At 43.4% G+C, this 12,580-nt stretch overlaps 1 protein-coding gene across 3 annotated transcripts in view; it reads right to left on the reverse strand.

The window, feature by feature from the left end:
• SYT16 (synaptotagmin 16) overlaps window positions 1–12,580 on the reverse strand; it is a 78,092-nt gene that overhangs the window by 39,800 nt on the left and 25,712 nt on the right. For 2 of the 3 annotated variants that reach the window (XM_027802579.2, XM_055717350.1), the window contains one exon: window positions 7,560–8,186. In XM_027802579.2, the coding sequence (XP_027658380.2) occupies window positions 7,560–8,115 (556 nt within the window). In that variant the 5' untranslated portion in view covers window positions 8,116–8,186. Of the gene's footprint in view, window positions 1–7,559; window positions 8,187–8,435; window positions 8,480–12,580 lie in introns of those variants that run through there. The other variant, XM_055717351.1, reaches the window with a different exon arrangement.

A 12,580-nucleotide genomic window follows, 5' to 3' on the forward strand; every position in this document is an offset into this window, starting at 1 on the left:
GATTCACCACAGCCCCCCCCCCCTTACCTCCGCTGTAACACCACCGTTTCCATGGCACTCCTGGGAAAAATCACAGACTCCAGCAACAGCAGTGGGTGAGGATGTGGTACAACAAGACTCATATGTGTTCAGGACCAAAGCTGTCACCCAAAAGGGACAATCCTGTCCCAGTTCTCTTCCCCTTGATTCAGTTTTAGCCATCATGTGACCTACTTACCTGATTCAAAAGGAACAGGGAAGCAGCCGGTAACTCTCAGCTGAAGCAACAGGCTGGCCCAGGTAACCCACAGTGGCATGCTCATGAGGCCAGGTATGGAAAGTTGCACAACTACGTGGTCGGGGAAGGATGATACATCCCAGCTGCAGTTTTACATCGGCTACTGACAACTGCAAAACTGCACCCTCAGGCCCAAAGGTTTTATAGCTACATTATTTATGACAGTAAGTCTAGACCCCAAAATTGACCCTGTGACACAGAGCTTCAGCAAACCTCAGTGCTCTCATTAATCCGAATTCAGGGCTTTCTCTTCAGCACCACAACTCTCACACTATTTGCTGGAAAATACACCCACACAGATTACGCTGCTATGTATAGACCATATGGGCTTGGATCTCTCAGCCTGAGGAGGGAAATGCTTCCAAGTGTCCAGCTTGTGCGGGTAAGCCCTCACAGCCAGTGCAATGAGTCCCTCCTGGAATGCTTCGCCTCACACGGATACGGAGCTCTCTAATCACCTGCCTGAACATCAGGGAACTTTTTGGTAGGGTGATGAAGCCATGAGAGCATCAGCTATTTTCACAGTCACTAGAGAAATTTTCTACAGATTTTGCTATGGATTGGTTTAAGATTCAAACTAAGTCATTCGTGTTGGTCTACAAATAGATACTGATGAAGCCTCCCTAACTCAATCTGAGGAAACCGCATGAGAATTATGCAAACAGCATGTGCAGAGGTACAGCCCAGCCACACCTTCCTCATTACCTGGAAGACCCACACAGCCCAACAATATCATTCACTGTCTATAAAAGTGCACATTTTTTCCTCCATGACTGTAATTTCCCTCTTTTCTTTCATTCCAGTCTTTTCCCTTGGTTACTATAACTGTTTCAGCCACTCCAAATGATGGCTGCTGCCAAAAGGTCATTACAACAGCCAAAAAAGAACTAAGCGCAAGTAAGTCATATCCACACACCTATCTAGCAAGAGGTGAGGACCAACACCAGTTCACCTTTTGGCAGAGCAATCCCACCTCCTATAAGCTTACATTACTGGTTTTTGTGCTGTTAAACCATGAAAGAGGCTAGGAGGAAACAGGTGGATTATCCACACTTCCCTAAGTCCTTATGGTCATTCCCTTCTGCATTTGCCTGCCATCATGGGTTTGCATAAGTAGCCTTCTACAAAGCCAGCCAAGCTAGCAGCAATAGGGAGGGGAAAAAAAAAAATAGAAGAAAAAAGAAAAAAAAGTACTACCGTTTGTATCAGCACACAGAAATACTATGTTCCAGCTCTGCACAGAGTGCTGCTAGTACGCCTGCACGTAACCTCCACCACAACACAATGAGATCATTCACACCTGCCTTGCCTGTAGTAGGAGATGGAAGGTGAGGAGGCAGAGTTTCTAGGAGAAAGGCAGCACTTCCCAGATGCTGCCAAGATGCTGTTTATTGGTAAATGAAGCCTCTTGAGTCCTAAACAACCTTCCCAGAGGAAGATAGAGTCGCAACTGCCATATGGGGAGTGGGAAGAGGATGCCACTAAGCTAAAGTGGATCAGAAAATACATGCACAACACGCACACTCACACACACTGTTTGTTCTGTAACTGCACTGAACAGCATTTCTTCGTCTCAAATACATCCTTCTTCATACAGCTTATACAACCTTCTAGATGGCTAGAGCAGATGACAAGTGCTCCTGAACAGAACATCCTTCCTCATGCCCCACAGGGAGCTAAACACAAGGAAGCTCTGCCCACCAGACATGGAACTGGGTGACATCCCAAATTACTGATCTGCTGTGGGCTTAGAAAGACACTGTGTCTAAAATCACCAACTGAAAATGAACAGCAATGTTGACAGGCCCAAGACAGAGTCCACAATGGTAGCACCTTTGAAAATTCAGAACCACTCCTTGGCTTCCTTCCCCCAGCTGTAAAGCCGACATACCACAATCTATCCTCCTTTTGGGACTGTTGTGTACTCTGATCAGCACTTACTTTTGGCATCATAGATGAAGATCCCTTGTAATCTGAAACTTTAGAGAGACAGAACTGCAAAGGAGTACTTTAAATATAAAAAGGAACATGGTACCACTTTCACAAGGACAGAAGTCTGTGCACAAACATTTTCTGAGTGGTTCTCTAATTCCCAGAGACAAAGCATTCAATGCAAACTCACATCTGCGCTTCATTTCAGAAAGCTGTGGGCTCATACTGCATTCTTCAGAGACCAGATGCATATCCTCAGTCACGTTAGAGCTTTCTCCCACTCGAGCAGCCAGGTACATTTTCTGTGAAGTGCTTTTGTCCACTGTCTGTCTTTGCTTTTCTTTACTCAGTCCTAGCGGTGCTATTGATTCAGTGTAGCCTCATTAAACGTCCTGCTTTCAGTACAGGCACTAATTTTTATAGGGCTATGTTATGGCTAGAACACTAGCTGGCTCCATAGCCAGACAGGTGATAAAATCCACGAATACTTAGGATCCTTACATGGAGACTGGCCATCTATCTATTTTAGTCTCTGGTTCAAGCAGAAGTTTTATTTATCACACAAGCAGCATCTTCTTGTTATGGATATAGTCTGCTATATAGGTTTATAGGACCTAATGAAAACTCACTTCTTGCTAGGAATTCCTGGCCGTATGAAGGGTCTTAAACAGAGGTCAGGAGTGCTCCTATAGAGCAGAAAGAATAATTTCCTCTGCTACAGCAATTACTGGCAAAAATCAATGACCACTGTTGAGCTGGAGGCCAAGGTAAGTAAATGCAATAGCGCTTTCCAGTTTTAAAAACTCCCAGAGCCTCAGAGGCGTTCCTCCCCTTACACATGTATTGAGGATAACTATCTAGCCCTCTAGACAAGATTCCTATTAGGACCTCAAACTTCCTAGCATTCCAAGGTCAAAAAAAATGTATTTTAGTCCAACTGAAATGCAATCTTTAGCTAGCATTGAGATTGTCTAATTGATGGGAAAAAAATCTCCAAGGACTACATGTAGCTTAAGTGTAGTGCTCACCTATATATTACACTGGTGTTATGAACAGTGTCAGACAGCTCGGGAGACTCTTCAATCACAGAGCTCACTGTGCAAAAATAGTTCAGCTCTGCTGGTGTGTCTGGCCCCATGCCTTTTCAGAGCGGTGTCTGCTGAAACTGCTAACTTAATGGCCACTTTGACTTTTTGTTTGTAAAGCACATGGGCCCTGAGGAAGAAGTGGGCTAAAGCCATTGCATTCATGGCACAATTATTGCTGCTTTTCACCTTTTTCATTATTACTTTTTTTCCCCTCTATAGATTCAGCCTGGGAAGCAGACAGACTGGCCAGCTCTGCCCCGCTGCTTGCAGCACACTACTGCTATAAGTGGCTTATTGCTCCACTGCTTTTTCTCAGTTCTTAAGCCAAATGTGCAATGACGGATTTGGCAGCCACGCTCTTGCCAGCCACCCCCAGTCAGCTGAGCAGCAGCATCTTAGCTGCAAGGGGATGCAAAGGCTCCTCTCTCCCCATTCTGTGATGGGACACTGTTTCTTTGTCAGAACCATTGAGGTTAGACTCAGTGAAGGAGGGTCTCAAGGAAGATGCGAGAGCAAGTTCGTATGTATTTGCAAAATTTACAACTACATGACTTGCAAATGGTGGCTGGGATCTGCATGCACGGAAGGGTCTGCCTTCTCATCACTAACCTCTTAAACCAAAACCTAGCATTGCAGTATTTCCTGCTAAAATACCTCCTTCTTTTTAAAGTGTAAATCAAAAGCATCCAAAGTGAAAAACTTTTCCCTGCATTTGCTTGAAAACTTGGCACAACATTACTAGCATCATTTAAGTACAGACCAGGACTCAGCAGCAGCCAAACATGCACCCTGCCGATTAGCATGCCTCACAGTGTCTAACAGACATTTGACTTAAAAATTCAAGAATTTCATTACTCAAACACTTTATTAGATCCCTAAGCCTAAGAATGGTTTTCACTAATGTGTGTGCTGCTTTGGGGCCTGAGAAAAGCTACTCTGGGAGCTAGGAAACATTTACTAGGAGGCAAAAATGTGATCAAAAGCATATTTGATAAAAAGGAGAAGTGAGAAGGGGTAATGATGGGTTTTAACTGCAATGTTATTTTATTCCATCTCAGAAGCATGCTGTAAGTTTAAGGAAGGGGAACAAATATGGGATTTTGTTTTACATCTTTTTTAAAACAAAATCATTTTCATCTAGGAGTGGGTTTTTTTCCCCCCTAAACCCAATGAACTATATATTGGAATGACCTTGTAATGAGTTTCTGAGGCTCTTTAATCACCAGTGGCTGCTAAATGAAGCGTATCTATTTTCTCTGTTACATTACTATTGGCAACCAGGTCTTCAGTAAGTGCCCAGAAATATTTCCATGGCAACAAAAAAGCATTCAGCATTGCTACTGTTTTGTGCCAATTTAGCTTTAAAATATTCCATTGTGAAGAGAAATATGGTACATTAAATGAAATAAAGTCAAGATGCAATGTTCTGAAAAGAATATAAGGATAAACAGGAAACATGTATTTTGCAGAAATGGGGAAAAAATGCCAAATGGAAGGAAAAATGTTCAAAGCTAATATTGATGCTACTGAATGCCTTTGCTGAATGTCAGCAAGTCCATATGCTCGCTTACATTGTCACTTAGGGTTAGGTAACAAAGCTAACAGAAATAAGGATACCTCAAACATCTTCTCTTGATCATTTTAATCCATGACTGAAATTTTAAGTTGCCAGAGTATTACAGTCTCTCTGCATGTCTAGGTTACCATCAGAAGAGTTCACACTCTTGATGTTAGAGAATGAATCTAAAGGAAAAAGAGGAAATAAAGAGTTGAAAAAATAAAATACAAAGAGTATGTGTGTGTTTTGGAAGCGAAGGGTCACTTAGAGCAAAACGAGTTCTTCCACATCAAAGACCTTGTGGAAGACATTTTCAAATCACAGTTCAGCACTTTCTCTCCCATTATACAACTTAGTTCTGAGAAAAAAGGCATCAGCTCCCAGCCCTCCAACCCTCAAATGGCCAGCTTTATGACTATGAAGTCTTGAGACCATTGGGTGGCCCTTTGTGCCATGCATTGCGGAGATAAAAAGATGAAAGACTATTTGAGAGCATTTGGAGTGACATTCCCTCTGGTGCAAAAAGCTATGCAATGCCCCCCTAAAGTGCTTCGTGTGGGAACAGAGCGCTCTAGGCAGCAGCTATGTAGGTGCTGGGGAGCTCTGTAAGGCCAGCCTTCCCATCCACAATGGCTGCAGACAGTTTGCTGAGGAGGAAAGCCACTAAATACTAAGAGACAGTCCAACAGCAACTTGATCAGCACCGGCTCTCAGCTGGGAGAGAGGTTCAGAGCGACCCTCCCCCTTAGCTGCCGTGATGGGTTACTCTGGCATCTGTCTGTCACTCTACGAAAACTCACAGAAAATTCATCTAGGAAAATCCATCTGCTCCATCGCACGTTCCTAAAGGACCCTCTCTCTCAGACGTCTCTGCAGACAATGCAGAGAAACTGCTCTGACAGCGACAGCAGCCCATTCCTGGCCTCCATTTCCCTGAGACCTCACCACCATTTCTCCCATCCACTGTAAGCAAGGATGCAGACCAGAGACAGGACAAAGATGTGGAGGCCACCACTGAAACAATGCATTTGGCACATGGCTGCTCCCCAGCCTATTCTGAGAAACCCCAGGATTTGCCGTGAATCGCTCTAGCAGCCCATCTGCAGGAGACAAGGTTGTGCCCTGAATAGCACTTGTCCAGGAGGATCCGTGGCTGCAGAACTCCCTGGAAGGACACTACGTGCCCTGTTCTGTCTATGCTCACACCAGACACAATCCAAGCACACAGAGTAATTCCAGCCCTAAAGCATTGACTTGCCTATGAACAAACCCTGTGGGCAGGATATCACACAGGCAACATATAGGGGTACCAGAAGGTAGGGGATCTACACAGGTTAGAGGCTCTGGGGTGCTGAACCTGAGAACTGGCAACTGTCCATTGGAATATGAAACAAGCGGGCCCAGTTTGGGAGACAGAACAGCTAGACCAAAAGCTCTTTTTAATTATTTACTCCCTGGCCATAACAGTGTGAGGAATAGTAATAAAGAAAAGAGCTAATTTTACATTCATTAAAGAACACCGTTAAGGTTTATACCCTGTCGGTCTGATATTCCTATTAAATAGAAAACAAACGGGCTGATCTTCCACAGTCTGCACAGAAAAGGCTAAATATGTAAGACTTCCTTAGAAGCCAAGAGTGATGCAAAGCTCTTGGTCATTATAAAACAAACATTTTCAAAAGCATTTACTGCCTGCTTCAAAAAAAAAAAAAAAGAGAATTTAGACATTGGAAGACAAATACTGAGGACCCTCAGTGAGTCTCAAGTACATCATCAGCTCCATATTGTAAACCCACTCCCCACTCCCCCCTTTCCTCTCTTATCCTTCTTCCTAGGATGTTGGTAAAGGGTGGCTTTAACCCAGCAAGACCCAAGGATGGTGCCAGCAGGACCGCAGCTTTCCTGCTTCTGGTTGGGATGTACATATCTGTCAGTCCTCTGTGACCCAGGTAACGTCCAGCCACGTCTGCGGCAGCATTGAGTGAGTACGAGTCACATGGCTGAAATTCAGTCCCAAATACAATCACCTGAAAAGCTGTTCATGTCACTTAATGATCAGAAGTCATAGTTAGGCCAATTTAAAAATGAAAATATCAAATCCAGTTCTTCACAAAATCTCCTGCCTGTTATCTTCTTCAGTCTTATTTGAAAAGCCTGTGGGGGTGGTGGGAGGGGTGGAAAGTGATTTGGGAGCCTTTCATCCATAAAATCATGAGATATGGCTGGCTTTTTAGTACAGCATTTCACAACACATGGCACAGTAACATCTTGAGATTCCTGGCACAAAGAAACAAGGTTTGAGATTATATATATCTTTAATAGCAACGATGCAAAGGCAGATGGTTCTCAAAGCGAAGGCTTAAGGCTAAACACTCCCTTTGAAGGGTCCTGCTACCAGAAACAAAACATGGAGGGAGCAAAATACTTTTTGCTACAGCAACAGGGCCTGACTGCCTTCTAATACACAGCATCTCACCCTGGAGTTTTCCACTTGTTTCAATGAGATTAGTCTCACGAACAGGAGAAGAATTGGAAACAAACGAGGAAAGGTTAGATTTTTTTCTTTGGGATTTGGGAAGTTCTATTTTAGCTGTGGGAAACAGAGACAACACAGAACATAATGAGCAGATTAGCAACTAAATCAAATCAAGACCAGAAAAGAGAGGTCTGGGTAATACTGTCAGGGTGCATGCTAGCTGCTTACCTGCAAAACCTGCCTTGCCATTATTACTTGTTAAGGAGCCACCCAAGCTGAGGTTGTGCTTGTGATGTCCCATCCTCACAGAGAGCTCACCTTCTTCTTCAGTGATGGTAGGAAGGCGATCAGGCAGCTGGAGATCTTCACGCATCCAGTAGGATCCATTGGCTGTCAAAGACACGACGCTTTCAACGCACTGCTCTGGTACACTGCTAGTATTTTTAACCCGTTTTTGCCTCTGCGGGCCATCGTCAGAGCCACATGGGAGGTCTTGTGAAGCAAGATCAGGACCACCAACATGACCATCTTCTCTAGGATATAAGTATTCCTCATCCCAGAGGTCCAGGTGTTGTTCATCATCCGATTCCTCAGAATAATCCTCATAAACCCCTCCATTATTCTCCAAGTCCCGGTTCCTCTCTTCTTCTGTCTTACGACTTGCTCCACTCAAATTCAGCAGTGAAGCCGATATAGAGTCTCCTGCTTGTTGGATAGCTTCATATATTTGAGACATCCAAGACGACAGTGGCTGAAGGAAATTCTGAGCAGCCTCAGAAGCCATGTTTGACACTATGCCAGTATCTGGTGATCAGTTGTTCAGTTTTGCCAGCATGTCACTTACAGTTCAGGGAGCTGCAGAATAAGCACCGTAAGAGATTACTGTAAATTTATTTCCGACAACACCTGTTGACACATCATCTACGTAAGAGGTCTAGAACTGAAAGGAGAAATGGAAAAAGCACTTCTACTCACTGAGAATACCACTAGAAATCCAGAAGTTACGGAAAAATAACAGATTTTCCTGCAGAGATCTGGAAAGCCTTAATTCAATTGCTAAACCTTACATAAAAATTTAAACCTGGAACACTGGAACAGAAGTACCTTTTCTGAAGTGCACACATTCTGGTTACAGCTGTCCACAGACCCGGTAAAAAAAAGTACAAAACAATCTGCAGTCAAAAATCTCAGATAATCTCCTGGCCCCGACTTCAACCACATCCTTAGCCTTAGCATGTCCAGATGGAAAAACTGAAGGGTGGAGAATCTGGGGAGAATTATGTTTTGATTTATTAAAGTGACAGGCCTAAAGTGTGCAGGATCAGCCCATGGCAGACAACTGTCTCAAATGCTTTGCTCCAGAAAGGCTCTGAAGAAACCCTCTCTGCCCACAGAGTAACACAACCCAGAGTCATTTTTCCCTTCAGAGAAATGAGGAAAAAAAACCCAACAACACACCAAAAAAACCCACAACCAACCACACACCAAAAAAACACAAAACCACCCCAACACAGGAGGTGGAATATTATAGGAATGAAATCACTGGGAACAGAAGCAAGTTAACAAAAGCATAACTTGCAGAAAGTTAAGGTGCCTTTTTACCCAATATACATCTTCCCACATTATCACAAGACAGATATTCTTTTAGGAACTCTGAGAAGGAGAAACCTACAAATAAGATGATGGGTTTAGGAAGAAAGGATTAAACAGTTGCAGATTTTAGGCTAAAAGACAACTAAAAAGAAGCTTCAAAAATTATTTCCGGTGTCTTGCTGAATTTAGGGGTGTAGGGACAATCAGATTACGAAAGGGTCAATACAGTATAAGCAGCAAGAAAATAAGCTCAGCAGCAATGTGGATTACCCTGTGAAACAGTCTTCAGAGAAATGTAGTGGGAATCCCAGTGTTTTGATTTTTAAATGGAGCATTGACCAAGGAGAGCCCATCTTGCTTGGTGAGCAGCTTTTTTTTTTTTTCCACAGATGAGATTAGTGACTTAAGAGGCCTTTACCTTTTGAAACACCTGTGCCAAATAACTGTTCAGTGATGTTGAATTACACTGCAGACACTTTGAACAAGTTTACCATCAGCTTCAGTAGGTACTAAGAATTACAGTCCTAACAAGGGCAGCAAGTGAATGTAGGTTACTAAAGCCATTTTAAAAGCTGATGGCTGCTACAAACTTTCCAGGCTCAGGGCACATGCTGTTCCAGTATCCACCCGTCACCCGTTGGCCTCTGGCTCAGCCACTGGGACCCTGGTAAGGTTCCCTGCCACAGATTAAATCTTTGGCAAAGAACAGATAATGTCATGGTATAACCTCCCAGGTGAGCTGTTCCCTTCATTGACTCTCCTCTTTCCAACCCTGCCCTTGGTGAAGCCTCTCTGCTTTGTGCAACTTATTTTCTCATAGACCTAAATTGATGACAAACTCCACAGAACACAATTTCAGCATAACGCAGATTTGTTACTGGTAAGTCCCAGCACCAGAGAAGCCACTGGGAGGACAGCTTACTTGTAACAGTGAGATTCTCTCAGGCATGGAAGGAGATAAATTTGGGTGGCAAGTACTAGATGGTGGATATGTTTTTAACCTGTCATTTACTTACAGGCAAGGGCAATTGAATCTGATTTCTGATGAAAGGAGAACTTCCTAACGCTCTGCCTCCACCTCAGCATGACAACAGTAGCCCTTGGATGGATGCAGGCATCCAGGAGTGATAGCTAACCAATGCAGATAAAACATATGGGTGCTAAAATGAAGCACTGATCTGTTCCAAAAGTCAACAGAACATAGACTTGCAATATTTGCGCAGGGATTAATTAGCTCCTCTTGTTATTAGATTTCAGAGCTAACACCCAAATGACCCAACACAGGATCCCACTTCTCCCAGATGCTGTGGCTGATGGCACCGTGGCTCGGGCAAACATTGCAGCACTGCACAAGAGACTCCGCATTAGGGAGGTTAGTATCACAACCATAAAGACAGAAGGAACTTTTCAAAGCAAGATTTGACTTTTGTCAGGGAATTAAAGTAGTGATCTACAGTCAGCTGCAGAGCTTGAATATGGTCACCCAGTCACCTGAAGAGGCAGGTAAGACTTGAAGACACATCTTTCATATCTCAAGTAGTTGCCCTGATCACCTTCCTATAAGTAGGCTGAGGGCAAACATGATGTGTACACACACATATACACACCCACGATTCTACCCAAGACCAGGAAATTTGTCTGGATTAAAGGCAGAGAACCCCAACAAATGGTTTTATTTCCATTTACAGACAACGGATAGACACTGAAGTATATTTCACCCAAAAAATCTGAACTGCATTGCATTAAAACCTGCAACACGCTTGTACAACCTCCAAACCAGTGCCTACATCATCCCTACAGGCAAAAGCAATGCAATTTCCAGGGTGCCTGAGACTGTTTAGCCTTTGTTTGGCTCTTCCTCTCGTTCTCTCCCTCTTACTGAAAACCCCACAGTCAATGATATGCTGAACAACTGGAGTTCAACTGAATTATAAATCACTTATTTTTGGTCTTGCAGCAGATGGATAAAACATGTAACAAGCTGCAGACAAGTTTAGGTGGGCAACGTTTTTACAAACTCAGAGGATCAAAGGGGGCTGAGCTCTGTCACAGGCTTACTGTTTCCCAGGAGCTCTCTCCCTTAATTAGCAGGCACTGCTCTAACGGGGTGTTTATGATGTGTTTCACAACACGGCCTTTTCAACATAATGGATTTTTACTTTTGAATTCTCTAACAATTTTGACTTGCATTAAAAAAAACAACTGAGCATTTAAAATGTGTGGGACAAAAATCCATTTCTTTTTAAAAGCATTCATCAAAAAAGAAAGCAAGAAAAAAAAAAACAGTTTAGCAAATTCACTTCAGGTTCCGTCTTCTAAAACTAGCCACAAGAATTTTCACACTGAATCGCCTGCTTAACTCAAAGTTGGGTTTTGGTTTTTTTCCTCTTGGAAAAAATCAGATAGCTAAAATGATCAATGTTAAGCATTTCACAGAAGCCATCATAACCTTTACTACAATCTATATTCCCTTGTCTTGATAGGATCATTATTCCTGAGTAGAGTTCCCATTGAGAGCTGCAATTACTGTATGGCTAAAAAAAGACTATTAGCAGAATTTAAAACACTACCGCAATATAAAGGTTTGTAATATTAGCAAAATGTCTTTCAATCTTCTTGATATGCAGGCTCCAAAAAAAATTGCCATCAGATGTGTGTTTCTTACAACTATTTCCCTTATTCGAGCTGTTGCAGCGCATAGGCACAATCCTCCTTTTCTTCAGTCACCTTTTGTTGGCCCTTGCAAGTTTTCTACCAAACTCCTCCCTTGTTTTCAACCCGTTGTCTACAAGCCTCCCAACATGTGTTTCAGCATATAGTAACTGAACAATTTTCAAGTGAACGTTTTTTTCCTGGAACGCTAGATCAGGAGGAAATCCACAGCCTCACCTCTCTGCCTGGGAAGGTACCATCCCATATAGAGACACAAGAAGAAATCAGCTCCCAGCTTCCAAAGATCAGAAGACATCTTTGTCACGTCACCGTTCTAGAAAGATGCACTTTTTGCCACTGCCAAGAAAATTGTACCAAGAAGCTCTTTCAGCATTTTGGGCAAGTTGCTGAATCCATCTGTCCATGACTGGAACTGAGCACCGTGCCGGGTCACGGATTTAGACAGCCACACTACAGGTACCCAGGGGAACAATTCCTGCCTTCCCCATTTCCCAGAAATTTTAATTAAGACACTGATAATCACTGACTTTTATTTCCTGATCTCATACAGACAGCACGCTCACCTCACGCCCACCTGGCATGCCATGGATCATATCCATGGACAGTTGTGTGGACATCTAGGAAAAGCAGTGTTACAGACCCACCGTGAAGCCCTTCTTCAAGCTTAGGAGAACAGACCTAAACCAAGGTGTGACTTAAGCCAACGCCCAGAACATCACGGACCTGTGGAAAACACAAGGCCGTTTTGCTGTTCATAAAAGGAGGAGGTAAGGAAGGCTTGGAGGCGTAAGATGGTGTAATAATCCTTTTTCAGCTATTGAAAACCATAATGAGCCAGACACTCCTTTCAGACTGGAGCCCAATTAGCACACACATACCATAGCCGAGGGGAGATTAGAAACGTACCCTGCTGAAGGCAGGCAGCAGCAGCCCTGGGCCAAGAAATCCTCTACCCTAGTTCTGGGAACAATCTGGACTTTTTG

Source organism: Falco cherrug, chromosome 7 (assembly GCF_023634085.1).
Source record: "Falco cherrug isolate bFalChe1 chromosome 7, bFalChe1.pri, whole genome shotgun sequence".
Lineage (NCBI taxonomy): Eukaryota > Metazoa > Chordata > Aves > Falconiformes > Falconidae > Falco > Falco cherrug.